Source organism: Hibiscus syriacus, unplaced genomic scaffold (assembly GCF_006381635.1).
Source record: "Hibiscus syriacus cultivar Baekdansim isolate YM2019G1 unplaced genomic scaffold, ASM638163v2 tig00110678_pilon, whole genome shotgun sequence".
NCBI lineage: Eukaryota > Viridiplantae > Streptophyta > Magnoliopsida > Malvales > Malvaceae > Hibiscus > Hibiscus syriacus.
In genome coordinates, this window is record NW_024062822.1 from 2,412,311 (window position 1) to 2,433,122 (window position 20,812).

At 34.1% G+C, this 20,812-nt stretch overlaps 1 protein-coding gene across 1 annotated transcript; it reads right to left on the bottom strand.

The window, feature by feature from the left end:
• Window positions 1-1,550: 1,550 nt before the first annotated feature.
• LOC120138239 (probable mannitol dehydrogenase) lies at window positions 1,551-2,937 on the bottom strand. Its single transcript, XM_039153776.1, has 4 exons — window positions 2,814-2,937; window positions 2,101-2,728; window positions 1,869-2,022; window positions 1,551-1,776 (listed from the first exon to the last, which is right to left on the bottom strand). The coding sequence occupies exons 1-4, from the start codon at window positions 2,909-2,911 to the stop codon at window positions 1,571-1,573; spliced, it is 1,086 nt and encodes a 361-aa protein (XP_039009707.1). The 5' UTR covers window positions 2,912-2,937; the 3' UTR covers window positions 1,551-1,570.
• Window positions 2,938-20,812: the final 17,875 nt, after the last annotated feature.

Here is a 20,812-nt window from a genome sequence, read left to right on the forward strand (position 1 = left end):
GGGAAATTTTTTATAAAAATTTCGTAATGGTTTATAATGGTTATAAGAATGATTCTATATGCTTTGGAAAGTTGTTGGGACCAATTTGGAACTTGGTTGAGTTATATGGACCATTTCACATATTTTGAGAAATTGTAGGATTAAGATGCATTTGTTTGAAAGTTGGTATATTGTGTTGAAATTTGATATTAGAAAGCTCAATTGGATCAATTTGGAAAGTTTTATAAGTTTAGGGAGCAATTCAAAAGTCTTGGGAAAAGTTGATAGTGAAATGATAAATATGCAATGTTGTTGTACTAGTTTGACAGTATTGTGAGATTGGCTGAATATAGTGATTGATATGGAATTAAAGTGAATAACAAGGGACCATTTTCGAATATTTAGAAATGTTAGGTTGGAATTTAAAGAAATGATTATTGGTGGCTAAATATGGAGTATTGAAAAGTTAAAGTTAGCTTTGATTAAGAGAACAAAAATTAGTATCAAATATGTATTATCGTATTTTTAGAATTTTTATACGAATACAAGCTTATTATGTTAGTTAAAGTACTAACATAAGTTTGAAATTGTATATGTTAGGAAAACGATGATAGTGTAGATCATGATCAAAATCAAGATCAAGTGAGTTAAAAAAAGGGCAAAGTTTGAGAGTAAAAGCAAAAGTAGCAATAAAGTTCACTAGTGAGGCATCATGTAAGTGCATCTTATTTATTTTATATACGATATGAGGACGGCTTATGATGAGTTAACCTTAAGTGTTTTCTAATGAAAATGATTTGAATTATTTTATATTGATTTACGAAATTATTTTCAAATGATTTTGAGTATGAATTACCTAATATATTTTATGAGTTCTATTACATGGTATATGAATGTTTTTAGTATGAACTGCCTAATGCATAGATTTTATGAGACTTGGATATTTTCTACATGGTATATGAGTTCTATTAATTTATATGATTTTGTTGACATATTTTAGGAAAGGGATATGTAAATGGAAAATCGTGTTCATTCGGAGTTCAGACACAATCAATCGCCTAAATCCACCGCAATACGTTTACACGAAGCAGATGCTCCATCCTTTTCAAGCAGTCCTTGCCTTTCTGTTGTCACCCTCAAGTTCCAGTAACTTAAATATTAACTTTAAATCTTTTACTTTTGATTTAAAATTTTAAAATGAATTACAGTGAAATTCAAAGGAGGTAAACAAAACACGTGGCATGATTTTTTAAGGGTCAAGAAAATTATGAAGAAAGTGAACATTGACAGACATTTTATGACTAACTGAAAGTTAATAATTAAATAATGCTTTCATCGATCCTACAAGGTCAAAGCAGACGAACCTTTATGATTAAATAATTAATTAAACATCAAAATCAAACGAGGAATGAAAAATTAAAAGGGAAAAACTATTTCTTTAGACAAAAAGTAGGATTTATTTATTCTATTGCATACTAGCGTTCTGCCTCTGAAATACCATCCAGATAAGTTAAAAATAAAAACTAAGGTAATACTAGCACATGATAAAATATGGACTGGTACTTTGCATGTTTGTTTGGTAATAAAAACTTCAAGATGTGGCCTTCAAAGTTTTCCCGACGTCAATCACAAATCGGTATTTGACATCAGCTTTGACAAGGCGTTCCATGGCGGTGTTCACATACTCCATTGCTATAACTTCAATGTCTGGTTTTACGTAATGTTTGGCTGCGAAATCAATCATCTCTTGAGTCTCCTTCATCCCCCCGATCAAGCTTCCTCCCACCACTTTCCTCCCTGCACCCAAATTTACGACTCTAATTTAGGATATCCGAGGAGATTTGGAGATCCCATATCAACAAAGCAATGATGGCAACAGATTCTTTTACCTTGGAGCAAAGGAAAAACAGGCAACTCAAGTGGTTTCTCTGGTGCACCAACAAGAACAAGTTTCCCATGAGACTTCAACAGCCCAAGCAATGGCAGCACAGGGTGTTGAGCTGATACTGTGTCGATGATCCCATCCAATGTGCCACTGGCACCCTATACACCAAATATTGAATTTAGAGAACAACTGTATACGTATAAATCATAAATCATTTAAATAGTACGTATATAAACCTGAAGCTGATCTTGGTCTCGGCTGAGCAAAAACGAATCGGCACCAAGATTCTCCAAAGCTTCCTTCTTCTTATTAGGAGAAGTGCTAATCACTGTGACTTTAACTCTCATTGCCTTGGCGAATTTCACTGCAACATGACCAAGTCCACCCAGTCCGACCACACCAATATGCAATCCTGGCTTATCCAGTCCGTAATATCTCAATGGACTATACACCGTAATCCCAGCGCAGAGCAATGGGGCTGCCGCATCGAGGGGCAGGTTATCAGGTATGCGGACGATAAAATGTTCATCAGCAACCATTGTGTCGGAGTAGCCTCCATATGTAATAGTTCCGTCACAGTCTTTTGCCCCATAGGTAAGTATCATTCTGGGGCAGTAATTCTCAAGATCGTCTTTACAGTTATCGCAGGAACGGCATGACCCGACCAGGCACCCGACTCCAACTCTGTCACCGACTTTGAAGTTTTGGACCTTATTTCCCACCTCGGTCACTTCACCAACAATCTCATGCCCAGGAACAAGAGGGTAAATGGAAGTGCCCCATTCATTCCTGACCATATGAAGATCCGAATGGCATATCCCACAGTAAAGAACCTTGAAAGCTACATCCTTTTCTCCTGTTGCTCTGCATGTGCAAAACATACATCATTTTTTTTTATCTAAAAGAAGATGAAAGATGAATTAATAATAAGAAGTTGAACAAAAAAAACCTTCTGGAAAACTTGAAGGCAGATAAAACACCAGAACTGTCTCTGGCTGCCCATCCAAAAGCCTTGTTAGGGTGTTCTTCTTCAGGGAATCTCGGCATCTTCGACTTCTTAAATGTTCCGATTATTTCCCAAGCAAACGAGTGTTGGAAGCATGGGTGGGGGAGCAAGGGTTATTTATAGCCAAAGATTTAGCGTCTGGCTGACGTATTGGGTGAGCGAAAGAAGTATCTAACCCATTTCAGGACCAGTACTACTTTTCACGGATTTGAAATTTTGTAATGTCGGTCCAAAGCATTGTTTCAACCTTTTCAAGCTACCTCGTCCAATTAATTAAATCTTCCAATTTTTGGCCGAAATTTAGATTTTCTTTTTCATTTATATATGGAAACAAATATTCATATCTGGAAACAAATAATAGTATTCACATACATTATTTGTGCACAAAATAAATAATATTTCATGTATTAAAAACCTGTAAATTATATATTATCAACAAACTATACAATATTATATGTTAATTTTTTTAGTTTTTTACTTTTACTTTTTAATGCTTATGTTTTAAAATGTAAATTAAATAAAAATTATACACATGTTGAACACATGAAAAAAGACAGCCGTTTTATAAAAATTAGAGTTCTCAATTTTCACCATGGGTTGACTGTGTTGTGTGAATGGTTAGCTTAAGTAATTGATAAAACGTTTTAATTTTTTTAAAAAAAGGGTAAACTACACAGTTGGTCACTAATGTTTGAGGTAGTTTTCGTTTTCCCCATTGATGTTTCAAAAGTTACAAATCGGACACTAACATTATCGATTGGTTACAAACTGGTCACTCATCGTTAACCGTCGTTAATAGATGTGACCTGGCACATTAACTGCTTACATGGATCGTTGAAAGCTTACTTAGACCGTTGATTGGTCACCCTACTACCAGGGATTCAAATAGCGACCGTGTCACGGTATAACAGTCGCTATATCACGGTCACGACGCCGTTCGTTACTATTATTGTCCAAAAAAGCGGTGTGAAGCAGTTTCACACCAATAGTGGTCGATAACGGCCACAACTTAACGGCTAACGACGATCACGATGATAATAGATTGTTATTGCCGTTTTTTTCCCGTTACACCAAATCAACAACACACCAAATCAAGAACACGGATTCAATCATTCAAAACAAAAGAAAAATAACCCATCTGAATAAGTACCTGATCATGTTGTTTCTTGCTTTAACTACTTCTTCGTTCTTGTTTTTCTTTTGGTGTAACAAGCAAAATTTTGAGAAAAAATTTAGGTATTTTAGGTGGGAATCGAAGTAGAAAGCAAAATAAGTTTAAGAACTTAAAAATTAACAAGAAAATGGACGAATATTTTTTTAAAAATAAGCCCAATTTTCCTTTATTTTTTGCTCTGCCTTTCTGTTTCTGCCTCCCCTCTCTCACTCAATCACGCGATAGAAGAAGAAGGGATTTGGGGAGTTAATAATATTTTATTTTATTTATGTTTTAAATAACTTTTTTTTACTTTTAATGTTTTAGGTTTGGACCAAAACAAACCCAATAATTTAATTAGATTTGGGTTATAAGCTTATAGTATCATGGGTTTTCTTTTAAATAAATGATGGGTTATTTTTAATTTTATGGTTTTTAAATTATAATATTTTTATTTTGGTAAGTGAATAATAATGGGTAATTTTATGGGTTACTTTTTTTAAATGGGTTAAGATTTATTTGTGAGATTGAATGTTCAATTTAAATTTTATACACTAAAACTATTTTTATAATTTATTATTCTATGCAATAAGCTTATTTTTTCATTATCAGTAATGCTTATTATTTTTATATTATATTATTGATAATAGAACTAATGGATTGTTTATATTTTTGAATTCTAATTCTAATTCTATTTTCATGTTTCTTGTATATAAATAATGGGTAATTTTTTTGTAGTTTTAAGATTTCAATAAACATTTATTTCTTTAATAATATTCAATTGTTGCATTGAAAACTTTGTGCATCTTCCACTCCACGTTGAACTCAATTTTTAAAAATTATGTTCATGTATTAATAGAAGTTTATATGTATTAGAAAGTTCTCCAAAAATCATTAAAAATGATTTTTTATAATTATAATTATAATTATTATATTTTATAATAAATTGTGTAAATTAAAAAAAATATATACGTCCGCAATACTCGCAGACGATAGTATCCGTTACCTTATTTTTCACCTCGGTCACGTCACCAACAATCTCATGCCCAGGAACAAGAGGGTAAATGGAAGTGCCCCATTCATTCCTTTTAATCATAAAGAAATAGTTTTTCCCTTTTAATTTTTCATTCCTTGTTTGATTTTGATGCTTAATTAATTATTTAATCATAAAGGCTCGTCTGCTTTGACCTTGCAGAATCGATGAAATAACAACAATAACAAAACCTTATTCTCATATATAATGGAGTAAGGTGCAGGATCGATGAAAGCATTATTTAATTGTTAACTTTCAGTTAGTCATAAAATGTCTGTCAATGTTCACTTTCTTCATAATTTTCTTGACCCTTAAAAAATCATGCCACGTGTTTTGTTTACCTCCTTTGAATTTCACTGTAATTCATTTTAAAATTTTAAATCAAAAGTAAAAGATTTAAAGTTAATATTTAACTGGAACTTGAGGGTGACAACAGAAAGGTAAGGACTGCTTGAAAAGGATGGAGCATGTGCTTCGTGTAAACTTATTGCGATGGATTTAGGCGATTGATTGTGTCTGAACTCCGAATTAACACGGCTTTCTGACATATCCCTTTCCTTTATTTCTACCAAACATTTACTTGTCTGCTATCTATCTACATTCTCATTTCTGGGTTTTGTGGGCTTCATGCACCGTACCTTTCACTTTTGTTTCTAACATTATTTGCATTCAGATTGTTGGTGTTTTGTAAGTACCGACAAATACATGTTATCTCGATATTAAATATCTCAAATTTCATTTAGAAATTGTTTTAACAAAAAAAAAAAATTAAAACTGGTCGGTTGCATTCAGTTTTGTGTTCATACACGACCTTTGAACTTTAGATATGAAGTCATTCATCACAAGAAGACCTGTTTATTAAAATAATGCCTCGTGTGTATTATTATTCTGCTTAACTGCAATATATAATACACTGTACAAGCAATAATACAAGAGCTAAAAATAACTGCTCCTAACTAATTCTCTAACAGCCTACTAATCAACTTCTAACAAACTAATTGATTATTTGCTATCTTAACACTCCCCCTCAAGTTGGTGGGTAAAAAACATTTGAAACCCCCAACTTGGCTGTCAAATAATCGTGTTGTTGTGTTCCGAGTGCCTTTGTCAAGATATCTACAGGCTGCTCCCTTGAGGAAATGTGTTCAACAGTGATGAACCCTTCTTGAATCTTGTCTCTAACAAAATGGCAATCAATTTCAATGTGCTTTGTTCTCTCATGGAAGACCGAATTAGAAGCAATCTGCAATGCAACTTTACTGTCACAAAACAACTTGGCTGGTTGATCCTGTTTCACACCTAGTTCGCTTAGCAATCCACTTAGCCAAACTAATTTTGCTGTAGTCATAGCCATACTTCTATACTCAGCTTCAGCTGAAGAACGAGCTACTGTGTTCTGCTTTTTTGACTTCCACGAAATCAGGGAATTTCCAAGTTTTATACAATATCCTGTTACAGACTTCCTTGATATTGAACAAGTTGCCCAATCAGAATCACAAAAGGCAATTAGATCACACATACTTGAGGAGTCCAACAAAACTTCCTGCCCTGGATTCTTCTTAATATATCGTACAACTCTCAAGGCTGCTTCCATATGCTCTTTTCCAGGCTGATACATGAACTGACTTAGATGTTGTACTAAATAAGCTATGTCAGGCCTGGTGTGAGTCAAGTATATAAGCCTGCCTATGAGTCTATGAAATTGTGTCTTGTCTATCATACTTTCTTCATTATGCTTCAAGTATTTTGTATCCGAAACAGCAGAAAGATTATTATTTTGTTCCAATGGCATTAAAGCAGGCCTTGCTCCCCCTGTCCCACTATCTTCTATTAATTCCAGTGCATATTTACGCTGGTTTAATATGATCCCCTTCTCTGACCTCAATACTTTAAGTCCAAGGAAGTATCTCAATTCTCCCAAGTCTTTCATTTTAAACTTAGAACTCAGTATACACTTGAGCTCTTCTATCATATCAGTATTACTTTCAATAATTAGCAACTCATCTACATAAACCAGCACAACAACCAACTTGTCTGCTACTCACCTTGTAAACAACGAGTAATCATGCTTGCTTTGTTGAAAACCTGCTGATATAAGGGCTTCAGACAACTTCTTGTTCCACTGTCAGAAGCTTGCTTGAGTCCATATAGAGACTTTTGCAGCCGACAAACCATATGCTCCCCCTGGCTGGAAAAGCCTTCTGGCAACTGCAATTAGACTTCTTCAACCAAATCTCCTTGCAAAAATGCATTATGAACATCCATTTTCCACAACGGCCAGTTAAAGATGGAAGCAAGAGCCAAAATCAGTCTCACAATGGTGAGTTTAGCAACAGGAGAAAAGGTCTCCACATAGTCAACCCCTTCCTTTTGATTGTACCCTTTAGCCACCAGCCGAGCCTTGAATCTTTCCACCTCACCCGAAGCATGGTACTTAATGTTATAAACCCACTTGCAGCCAATGGGAACTTTACCAGAAGGCAAAGGTACCACAATCCAAGTATTATTTAATTCCAATGCTTGAATCTCTTCTCTCATGGCCTGCTGCCATTGCGGGTTTTGACAAGCTTCATGATAAGTGGTGGGTTCATGAAAATGAGAAACAGAGGCTAAAAAATGGTAAGTAGGTAAGGGTAAATAAGAGTAAGAAATGTACTTAGAAATGGGATAAGCAGTAGAGGATGAAGTGGATTGGCAAGTGCAGACATAATCGTTTAACCAATTTGGAGGCTTGGAGATACGAGAGGAACGTCTAGACACAACAAAATCTTGTGCTAAAGGAGGAGTACTAGCTTGAGGAGGACTTGTTGAAAAATTAGATGGACTACTAGATGCACCTGTTGAGAAATCAGAAGGAGAAATTGAGGGAATAGGTGACATAGCATGAAATTCTTGGGAAGAGCTAGAAAAATTATCAACATGAGACATATTAGTTGGTATTGAAGAGTCAAGGACTAGAAAATCAGAATCAGGAATATGAGAATGTGTAGGAAAAAAAAGGAGAAGATTCTGAAACAGGAAAATGAAAGGGAAATATAACTTCATGGAATACAACATCTCTACTCACAAGAAATTGCTTTGATTGAAGACTAAACAGAAGATTCCCCTTTTGAGTTGAAGAATATCCCATGAAAACACAAGAAATAGCCTTAGAAGAAAACTTGTCGGAGTAGTTAAGCTTGGTAGCATAACATAGACACCCAAAAACCCTTAAATGAGAAAGATCAGGAACTCTATGATGAAGGGCTTCAAAAGGAGTTTTGAAATTCAAAACAGAGGAAGGTAACCGATTTATTATATAGCAAGCTGTAGTAACACACTCTCCCTAAAACTTAATAGGAACTTTTGAGTGAAAACGAAGTGCCCTTGCAACTTCGAGAATATGCCTATGTTTGCGTTCAGTAACCCTGTTTTATTGGGGGTCTAAACGCATGAGCTTTGGTAAAGAATTCCAAGTGAACTAAAAAATTCAGAACATTGAGAATTAAAAAATTCAATGCCATTGTCACTACGAATTATTTTAACAACGGCTGAAATTTGAGTTTTGACAAAGGTGATGAATTTTTTAAGAGAGATAATATTGTCATTCTTCAATCTCAACAAGTGCACCCAAGTCATACGAGTAAAGTCATCAACTATAGTTAAAAAGTACCTATGACTCATAAATTTATATGAATGAGACTAAAATGAGCTAGTGAAGAAGTAAGGCTAACAGGAAATGAGAGTCTAGTTTGTTTGGCTAAAGGTCATATGGGACAAGAGTGTAGTAATTTGGAATCCAAGTTAACAAAATGTAACAAAGGTAGTTTATTCATGGTTGAAAAAGCAACATGTCCCAAACGAGAGTGCCAAAGACTCGTATTATTACCAGAAACAACAATCATACATTCAGATACAGGACTACAATCAACCAATTTTGAATCACAAGACAAACTAGAGGAAACACTATAAGACTGCACATTTGAGGAAGTATGTGTAGATGACAAACCAGTAGGTGAAGCTGATGACTAAAAAAATAAAGCCCCCTAAACTCTTTACCAATCCCCTTCATCCTTCCACTTGAGAGGTCCTGCAGAAGAAAAACGTCAGGATAGAAAATAACAGAACAGTGCAGGTCACAGGTAAGCTTTGAAATGGAGAGTAGATTGTGAGTATAATTTTGGATATATAACACATTAGACAATTTAGTGGTTGAATTTAGAAAATAGGAACCAACATATTTAATCGGAACAGTTTTACCATTAAGCAATTGAATTGACTGGGAGGAACACAAGATAGGAGATTGCAAGCATTGTAAATCAGATAATATGTGATCTGTAGCACCTGTATCTAAGACCCACGTTAGTGACTTGCTAGAGGCAGGTAAACAATTATCAACAATACCTGCAAGATTCACAGCGGAATCAACCGAAGCCACAGATGACAGAAGATTAATGATCTGGTTGTACTGCTCCTGAGTAAAGGTCGGTGCCAAGGGAATCGATGAATGCGACTTGGCAGAGGCACCAGTAGGGTCAGATGCAGCAACAGGGTCATAGACAACTACTACAGCCTGGGCGTTCTTGCGTTTAGAGAACTTGAAATCGGGTGGAAACCCCATAAGACGATAACAACTATCTCATTTGTGACCTTTAACCTTGCAATAGTCACAAACACCTTGAAACCGGCGACGATCAGGAGTCCCAGAGCTTTTGGAGTAAAACACCGACGAATCGAGACTGGAAGGCGCAGTAGAGAGTTGAACTCACTGAGACTCCTCTTGAGCAACCATGGAGTATGCCTGATTCACCGAAGGAATGGGTTGCATCAGTAGAATTTGACTTCGAACCGATGAGTAGGTCTCATTTAAGCCCATCAGAAATTGAAGAAGTTGCTGCTGAGCAAGGTGCCTGGAGTATTGCTGTGAGCTTGCACATTCACATGATGGAATCAGCACAAGCGTATCATATTCATCCCACAATATCTTCAATTTAGTGAAGTAAGTCGAAGCACTCAACTCACCTTGAGAAATGGTGGCTATTTCATGATGGAGGAAGAAAATTCTTGAACCGTGTACTTTATCAAAGCGTTCCTTCAGGTCACTCCAAATTGAAGTCGTATTTGAGGCGAAAACTATGTCAGCCGAGAGCTCCCTACTCACGGCGTTGAGAATCCAGGATAATACAATGGCATTACACTTCTCCCACTGAGGATGTAAATCAAGATCATAGTGCTCCTTCTGGCAAGTACCATCAACGAAGCCGAGTTTGTTCTTCGCCAACAGCGCAATGCGCATCGATCTGCTCCAGACGTTGTAGTTCTCTAATCCAGTGAGCTGATGAGAGATTAGCAGAGTACTTGGAGTATCTGATGGATGCAAGAAGAGAGGATGATTGAAATCAACAGTAGCTGATTCGTTTATTGGAGGCATGGCAATGGAGATAGTTGAACAAAATCCCTAGTAGACTGATTTGGGGAAAGACGAGAGAGAAGAGAGCTGGTGTGGAAACGAAGCTAAACCACACTTACTTGGTTTAGAAATGGGCCAAGTAGAGTAACCCAACAGGAGAAAACCTGGTAACTGATACCATGTTAAAATAATGCCTCGTGTGTATTATTATTCTGCTTAACTACAATATATAGTACACTGTACAAGCAATAATACAAGAGCTAAAAATAACTGCTTCTAACTAATTCTCTAACAGCCTACTAACCAACTTCTAACAAACTAACTGATTATTTGCTATCCTAACACTGTTCAAGTAATCCAAGACTAATGTGACTTGTTTTTTCAAGTCCTTCTGTTACTTGGATGTCTATTTTGCCGCAAAACCAATCATTCTTTCTACTAGGGCTGTAAAAAGCTGAACCGACCTGCAAAACTGAATGAAACCAACTCGAGTCAAAACTATTGTTGACCTGATATGTAGCGATCTGAAACTGACTCGAGTCGGAACTAGTGTTGACCTGAACCTGAGTTGGACCTGGAAATTATGGATCTGAACCTGACCTGCATCCGACCTAAACCCAAATTGAACCGAAAATATGATACCCGAACCCGAACTGCATCCGACTGATATGACCAGAACCCGAGATTAACCTGGTAAATAACTGGTATTACCCGACCTGTTATGAACCTGACTTGTTATGAACCTGATCTGTTTTTAACCTGACCTATAAATGATCCGACTTGTCAATGATCTGATCTGATATTTACCTGACTTATATATTACCATGGATGAAATTATAAGATTTTAATAAAATTATGAGTTTTTTAGCTTATGATTTAATTAAAAAATTAATATGATTACTTTTTAAATATTATAATAAAACATTTATTATGATAATTAAATTAATAAATAGACCTATTATATAAAATTATTTAATAAAATTAATAAAATTATTTAAATGTAAATTAGATAAAACATAATTAATAATGGAAAGGAAAATTAATATAGTTTCATTTATATAAATTATATAGTTTAATTTATATAAATTATATAGTTTAATTTATATAAATTATATAGTTTAATTTATTAAAAAAATAATATTAATAATGAAAGTATTTATTATGTAATATATATTAATGTTTTACATTATTAATATAAATAATTTTGGCAATAAAATGATAATTAATTTGATAATAAATGAATATTAGTATTGAATGTGATTAATTCTCTAAAATATAAATATAAACTATAACATTTAATTTTTGTACAAAAAAATATCTAACAATTATAACATAAATAAAAAATAATATAAAATATAAATTTAATTGGTAATGATAATTTAAATAACATTTAATATAAAATTTGAATAACATTTGAGTCAATTCAAGTTGAATACAATAAGATGAAAAAAAAATTAAGCTCTCAGATCTTATAACAAAAATGTTATAAGGCTAAAAGCATAACTTTGCTACCAGAAATTTCTTCATCAAACTTTTATATCAAACATTCAATATTGTTTATGAAATTAAAATTAATATCAAACAAAATCAGAATGTGTTACTTTGGACAGAAACATCCTACAAAAAAAAAACAAAAACATCAATAAAAATTTGTTTCAGTTAATGTTAAACATAATAAATACAATAAGTAATTAATAAGTAAAAGTTACCTGTAAACGGAAGAAACAAGACTGAATCGTAAATTCCAGTGGTTTCACTTAACGTTAACACCCTAAAAAATTAAAATTAAAATTAAAATAATCAATAAACTGTTTGAAATATTGAGATTAAAATAAAAAATAAAACAATTATATCATACCTTTACATAGCAGAGTCATTAACCACATTAAGGTAGTCTTCATCCTTATCCTCCAGCTCAAAACCATACAACTAATTACGGGTTGTAACAAAACCTCAACAGTTTTTGGTAAGAGTGAATCTCTTAATTTGTTTAAAATTCTACCCCCATACTAAAGGAAGATTCAGATGCAATTGAAGTAATTGGAATAGCCAATATATCTCTCGCCATGCGAGAAAGTACATGATATGAAACACGTTGATTTTTCCAATACTCCAAAATATCAAAGTCCGATTCTCCAGTACGAGGGACAAGGGGCAAACTGATGTACAAGTTAACATCAGATCGTCCACTCCTTGAAACAGCTAAATTGACATCAAAATTCTGAAAAACAAAATACAAGAAATTAGTAAATAAAAACAGGAAATAAATAAGTTAAAATTCAACTAGAAATTATATTAACTAACCTGAAATAAATCTGATTTTTTAAATGTCCGAGGCCGATTGGAACTTGAGTCACTTCTGTCCAAGGATGTGCTACTTTGGACAGAAGAATAAGAAGAAGAAACACAAGGTGCATTTTTTTTAATAAAATACAACTCAAGAAACTCATCATAAATGAGACTTACCCTCCGTTGAACCTCATCCTCAACATAAAGAACATTGTACAACTCCTTAAGAGGTTGTAATTTATATCGAGGATCAAGTAAAACAGCAAAAGACAGAATCATAGAGTGACCAAACTAATATTTCTCATAAAGTTCAAGCATGGGTCCTGCCATTGCAGAAATACCTTCACAAGGATCATTATGAGCATCACACAACAATTTTTCAATTTCAACAACGTTAGCCAAATACAAGTTAGAAGTGGGATAATTAGAACCAGATAATAGAGTAGTAATTTCATAAAAAGGCTCAAGAAAATCACAGATTGTTTGAATTGTTTCCCATTCATAATCAGTAATGATATCCAACTCATTTTCCCTATTAACAAATAAGTTAATTCCTAATCTAGCCTCAAGTTTCCTATGAATCATCAAGTAAGTCGAATTCCAACGAGTAGGAACATCCAATACTAACTTACCATAGAAAGAAGAATCACACTCTTTAACAGCTAATTCAAAGGCACAAAGTCGAGAGTCAGAAGAATCAATAAACTTAACAATATGACGTAATTTATTAACAGAAGAATCAATTACCTTCAAACCTTTTTGAACTATCAAGTTCAAAATGTGGGCAACACACCTTATATGGAAGTACTTACCATTGCAGGGAAGAGGAGAAATGACATTCAAATCATCTTTCAGTCTCTTAACCATTCTATAATTTGCAGAAGCATTATCAAGTGTAATGGTAAATGCTTTTTTTCAAGACCCTATTCACATATCATATTTTTCACAAACTTAAAGATAGACTCAGTATCATGAGGAGGAGGGAAACGACGAAAATTAAGTATTTTATACTGAAGTTTCCAGTTATTATCAACATAATGAGCAATAAGGGCAAAATATGAACGTGAAGTGCAGGCAGACCAAGCATCACATGTAAAACAAACACGATTTGAGACAGAATGCATTGAATCAAGCAGTAATTTTTTATGCTTTTCATGCTCCAACATGCAATACTTAGTAACAGTATACCTAGATATATCCTTAACAGAATAATTAAGGTAATGATGTAAATCCCTAAGTTTGTCATGCCCAACTATACTATATGCATAACCATGACACAGAATAGCCTCAGCAAATAATTCACAATATTTGTTTTGATAAAAAGAAGCTACACTATCTAGATTTTCTGCAAGAAAATCCTTATATGCTTGGCATTTCTCAATATGCCTTCTAGGGTTAGATGTACCAATATAAGAATCAACTTTATACCTTTTCAATTTGCAATACTTACACTTGGTATAAAGAGAACCATCATCTGATTTGTTGAATGTGTAGTGGTCCCAAACAGGAGAGGTTCTTCTCCCAAATTCGAATGAACCAGTGGACTTCCTCTTAGAGGATTTATTTAAATCAACTGCTTTGGACAGTAAATCATTTAAATCCCCTTCTAAAAAAATTTAGGGTTAGCAACCAACCTTATAAAAGCAATCCGAATGAACAACCAACAGTAGCTACAAATTAAACAGTTTATTTAAAATATAAATAAAGACAGCTAACAACCTTATAAAAGCAATCCAAATGAATAACCAACAACACAAACAAATCAACAATATCTACAAATTAAACAATTTATTTAAACAGTAAATAAAGGCAACTAGCAACCTTATAAAAGCAATCCGAATGAACAACCAATAACACAAACAAGGACTACAGAGGAAACAAATCAACAATAGCTACAAATTAAACAGTTTATCTACCTCTTTCAGAATGCCCTTCATTCTGATTTGTTGGGTTTTCTCCTACAAAAGAAATGAATAATATATTAATAAAAAAATATTAAAATAAAAAACAAAATAATAAAATACTAAACATACTTGGACCATTCAACTCGTAAGAAAAGTTATCCATGAAACCCTTGAAAAGAAAGGGATTCAAATATCAACAGAGATAACAAATGAAGATGCTCGATTAGGGTTTTTAGGTTTGGTTTGAATTTAAGTTAGGGTTTGGGTTCAGGTTTTAGGTTTGGATTTGGGTTCAGATTTAGATTTGGGTTCGGGTTTGGGTTCGGTTTGTGTTTGGTTTAAGGTTTAGGTTTAGGTTTGGGTTTATGTTTAGGTTAGGGTTTGGGTTTGGGTTTGGGTTTAGGTTTGGGTTTAGGGTTTGGGTTCAAGTTAAGGTCAGGTTACAAAAAATGAACATGTTTCAGGTTTGATAGAAGAAAACAAAATAATTTAAGGGTTTAGGTGTTTATAAGGATTAACGAGAGGTTTAATCTAAAAAATATGAAGTGGCATGTGTTTTGGTGTTTGTGAAGAACAATTATGAATTGGGATGAATACGGACGAAAAGGGAGAAAAGTTTGGGTGTTTGATCGAAAAAAACAAGAAAACGTATGGGTTTTTGTGTTTATGAAGATCAAATAAGGGTTTTCCTATAAACAAGGATGAACAAGGACGAACAAGAATGAAATTTCGAGTGTTTGATCCAAAAAAAATAGAATTTTTTTTCTTTTTTTTGGATTTGGTGTTTTTGAAGATCAAAACAAGGTTTTTTCAAAGAAAAATGAAGAACACTGATGAACTTCTAGAGAGAAGGCAGAGAATTTGAGAGAAACATAGAGTTAGAGAGAGAGAGAGCAAAATGAGAGAAATGAACAGGAAATTGAAAATGAGAAGAAAAAAAACAAAAATTTTGACCTTATATAGCGATCCGTTCGGGCCGGGTTAAGGATCCGCGTGTTTCTTAATTTCCTTTCGCATTGTAGCGCTGTCCCCTGTTGAAACATTTTGATATTTCGATATAACAAATTAAGTTAAATGGATTTTAAGATTTTCCAAATGATTTTCTAAGTATATTCGATATAACTATTCGAATATCAAAACATTACTCCAAATATTTCAAAAATCATTTTTAATCCTTACTTAAGTGTAAAATTAAGTTTTAATCATAAAACAATTTCAAAATAATTTTACAAAGTATTTCGAACCAATTCAAAGCCAAAAATTACAGATTGCTCAGAGGGAACCGATTCCCCCCATAGGAGGAACCGATTCCCCCTAAATGGTTTTGGCCCCGAGATTTCCAGAATGCTCAGAGGGAACCGATTCCCCCTATAGGAGGAACCGATTCCCCCTAAACAGTTTTGCTCCGAGAATTCCAGTATGCTCGGAGGGAACCGATCCCCCCCAAGGGGGTACCGATTCTCCCCTTGTACAACGGTCGAAATATTTGAATTTTACACTTAGGAACCGATTCCCTTCAAGGGGAAACCGATTCCCCCCACGCTCCAAGCTGTTTTATTAAATGTTTTCACACTAAAACGGCTATAATATCTTCTCTAATCATCCCCAACGTTCAGAAGTGATCCAAGGTGTATTTAAGCAAGCTTAGAAGTCATTGATCAACAACAAGAAACATCAAGCAACTAGAATCAAGAGAGAGTCAAAGAGAAAGCATCAAACCTCAAGTTTGAGCATTTCAAGCCTATTTTCATTCAATATTCATTTTGCTTTCAAGAACACTTTTTGTGCTCAATTGTATTCATCTTTGAGTGTTCTTTTCTTTGTTCTAGAATTGTGCAAACATCTTACCTTGTGAGGTTTTCTTGTAAGTTTGCAAATTTGTAATCTTCTCTTTGGGAAAAAGAGTGTTCTCAAGAGTTGGGGTATACTCTTGAGGGAATTGTAAGGTTATCTCTTTGGCCTCAAAAGAAAGAACAAATTAGTGAATTTGTTGGAAAATCCTTAGTGTGGATAGCTAAGGTAGTGGACGTAGACTTCATTTGAGAAAGTCGAACCACTGTAAATCGCTGTGCAATTACTTTCAATTTTCTGCAAAAGCTTCCACAAAAATTTTAATTGCCAATTCACCCCCCTCTTGGCCGATTCCGTCAATCGATTAACTCAATAATTGGTATCAGAGCCTCACTCATTTGAAGGTTTAATCGCCTCTTGAGTCGATTCGGGAAGAGTTACATCGATTACCAAGTCATCAATGGCCTCCACTTCAAATTACGACTCCGGTCTTGATTCGATGCCCGTCAACAAGCCTCCTTTCTTCAATGGAGCTAATTACGCCTATTGGAAGAATAGAATGATGTACTTCATTCAAGCAAGTGACATGGGAGCATGGAATGCCGTAGAAGAAGGATACATCAAGCCTATCACTCATCCAAGGTTGTGGAGTGAAGGAGAGACAAGAATGTTCCAGCTCAACTCCAAAGCTATCCATATTATTTTTTGTGCTCTTGGACCAGATGAATACGGAAGAGTTTCATCGTGTACAACCGCCAAAGAAATATGGGACAAGCTTCAAGTCACACATGAAGGTACATATGAGGTAAATAAATCAAAAATTAGTATTCTAACGCATAGCTATGAAAATTTCAGGATGAAACCAAATAAAGACATCAAAGCTATGACGGATAGATTTTAAACGATTGTCAATGGTCTCAAATCATATGGAGAGATCATCTCAAATGAAAAGCTTGTGAGGAAGTTAGTCTACTCTCTCCCAAAATCATGGCAATCAAAGAAGACGGCAATCATCGAGTCTAAGGACCTATCGTCCTTAACTCTTGAAGAACTTATCGGTTCACTCCTCACTCATGAGATGATGCTCGAAGATGAGGTGGACCTTGATAAAGTTGAAGAGACACCAAAGGAAAAGGAGAAGAAGAAAAATATTGGAGTTGCTCTCAAATCCACAAAAGATGAGAGTGATTCTAATAATGATGATGATGACGAGGAAATGGCATTGTTTGCCAAACGGTTCAGAAAAATGATGAGACCTTACCAAGGAAGAAAATTCAAACGAAACGAAGGCCTCAAAAATGAACCAAAAGAGAAGGACCCAATCATTTGCTATGAATGCAAAAAGTCGGGGCATGTCAAATATGATTGCCCATAATTGAAGAAAAAGGGTCAATCAAAGAATAAGCACAAGGCTCATGTGGCTACATGGAGCGATGAAGAAGGTTCCGATAAAGAGGAACAAGAAGTAGCAAACTTGTGCTTGATGGCATTCGGGGAAGATTCTAAGGTAACCTCTAACTCATCCGATTTTGATGATTTATCTTATGATGAGTTATTTGAGGAGTACAATGGGTTGGCTTCGGATTATGAGAAATTGTTTTTAAAATATAAAAATGATGTTTCAAAATTAAAAAATGAAAACAAACTCATATCCAAAACCAACAACGATCTTGAAAGTAAAATCAAAGATTTGCAAATCAAACTAGAAGAGTTTGAAAAGAAAAATTTAGATTTGCAAAATTTACTTTCAAAGATCAATGATGATCATCAAAAGAAAATTGATGATCTTAAAACTTCTTTTGATAAAGTTGGAACAAAACATTTTGAAAAAGGTGGAAATTCAAAATCCAACTTTGTTAGAAAAAGTTTTAGAAACTACAATCATTGAGGTCCCCAAAGAACCTCTAATGGAAAAATCATTAGAAGTATGTGGGTTCCTAAAGAACTCATTACTACTAAAGATAAAAATATCCTACACAAATGGATATCTAAGGGGACTAGGATTTTGGAAACTAATGAATATGGACCCAAAAGAATTTGGGTACCAAAAATCAAAAATTAATCTATGTTTGTAGGGAAAGGAGCATTGCTACAAGGCACGGGAAACAAATTCAAATTCATGGTACCTTGATAGTGGATGCTCAAGACATATGACCGGAGACAAAAGCCGGTTCATTGAGCTTAACGCCAAAAATGGAGGAGAAGTGACTTTTGGAGACAATTCAAAAGGTCACATTGAAGGTATTGGTACAATAGGTAATACCTCTTCCATACAAATTAAGAATGTTTTATATGTGAATGGATTAAAGCATAATCTATTGAGTATTAGTCAATTATGCGATAAAGGATTCAATGTCTTATTTGAAATTAATGGTTGTAAAGTCATTGACATTGCATCTAATCGGATTATGCTTGTTGGTCATAGAATAGGAAACATTTACATGGTGCATTTAGATTCTATTGATATGACTAATTTATGCCTAGTTGCTAAGGATGAGCATGATAGTTGGTTATGGCATAGGATACTAGGTCATGCTAGTATGAGTGTTTTGCAACGGTTAATTCAAGGAGACTTAGTAAGAGGGTTGCCTAAGCTTAAATTTGATAATGATAAAATCTGTGATGCTTGTGCTAAAGGAAAACAAAAACGAGTTTCTTTTAAATCTATTAATGATGTATCAACTAGTAGAGTATTACAATTGATCCATTTAGATCTTTTTGGGCCAACTAGAACTACTAGCTTGGGAGGAAAACAATATGCATTTGTCTTGGTAGATGACTATTCTAGATACACTTGGGTTCTATTCTTAAGTACTAAAGATGAAGCATTAGAAAATTTCACCACATTTTCAAAAATAATCCAAAATGAAAAAGGTTACTCTATCACTAGTGTTAGAAGTGATCATGGAACTGAATTTGAAAATCTTGGATTTATTGAGTTTTGTAATTCTAATGGTATTAGCCATAATTTTTCAGCACCTAGAACCCCTCAACAAAATGGAGTTGTTGAGAGGAAAAATCGAACTTTAGAAGAAATGGCTAGAACCATGCTTTGTGAAAATAATTTGCCAAAATATTTTTAGGCGGAAGCCACAAATACCGCTTGTTATGTTGTAAATCGAGTAATGATTAGGCCAATTTTAAAGAAAACTCCATATGAAATTCTCAAAAATAAAAAGCCTAACATTAGTTATTTTCATCCTTTTGGATGTAAATGTTTTGTTTTAAACAACGGTAAAGAAAATCTTGGCAAATTTGATGCTAAAAGTGATGAAGGAATTTTTCTGGGTTATTCCTTAAATTCTAAAGCTTATCGTGTATTTAATAAAAGAACTTTAGTTGTAGAAGAGTCTATACATGTTGTTTTCGATGATAATCCCCTTCCAAGGAAGGATTCTTCTGTTAATGATGATGTAGGTATTGTACAAGCAAATGACGTTAGACATGACGTTGGAGAATCATCATCAAAGGAAGAAACAAAAGATGAAGAAACTCATGATCCCCTCGAGAATCCAACCATTGAAGAAAGGGAAGTATCTTTTCCAAGAGAGTACAACTATGTCAAGGATGGTGAAATTATAGGTGATCTATCAAAAGGGGTAACTACTCGATCTTCTCTTAGAAATATATGTAATTATGTTGCATTTATTTCATGCATAGAGCCTAAGAACATCAAAGAAGCATTAAAAGATGAACATTGGATTATGGCTATGCAAGAAGAATTAAATCAATTTGAGAGAAGTAAAGTATGGACATTAGTTGAAAGGCCTAGTAATAAATCTATTGTAGGTACTAGATGGGTTTTTAGAAATAAACTTGATGAAAGTGGTAATATAGTGAGGAACAAGGCTAGACTTGTTGCTCAAGGCTATACTCAAGAAGAAGGCATAGACTATGATGAAACATACGCTCCCGTAGCTAGGATGGAAGCAATTAGAATGTTATTGGCATTTGCATGTTTCAATGAATTTAAATTATATCAAATGGATGTTAAAAGTGCATTTTTAAATGGTTTTATAAAAGAAGAAGTGTACGTGGAACAACCTCCAGGTTTTGAAGATTCAAATTTTCCGGATCATGTTTTAAAATTGACAAAAGCTCTTTATGGTTTAAAACAAGCTCCTAGAGCTTGGTATGAAAGATTGTCAAATTTTTTAATTGAAAAAGATTTTTTAAAAGGAAAGGTTGACACTACATTGTTTTTAAAGAGAAAAGGTAAAGATTTATTAGTAGTTCAAATTTATGTTGATGATATAATATTTGGTTCTACTAATGATGTTCTTTGCCAAGAATTTTCTAAGCTAATGCAAAGTGAGTTTGAGATGAGCATGATGGGAGAGCTCTCATTTTTCTTGGGACTCCAAATCAAGCAAAGAAAAGATG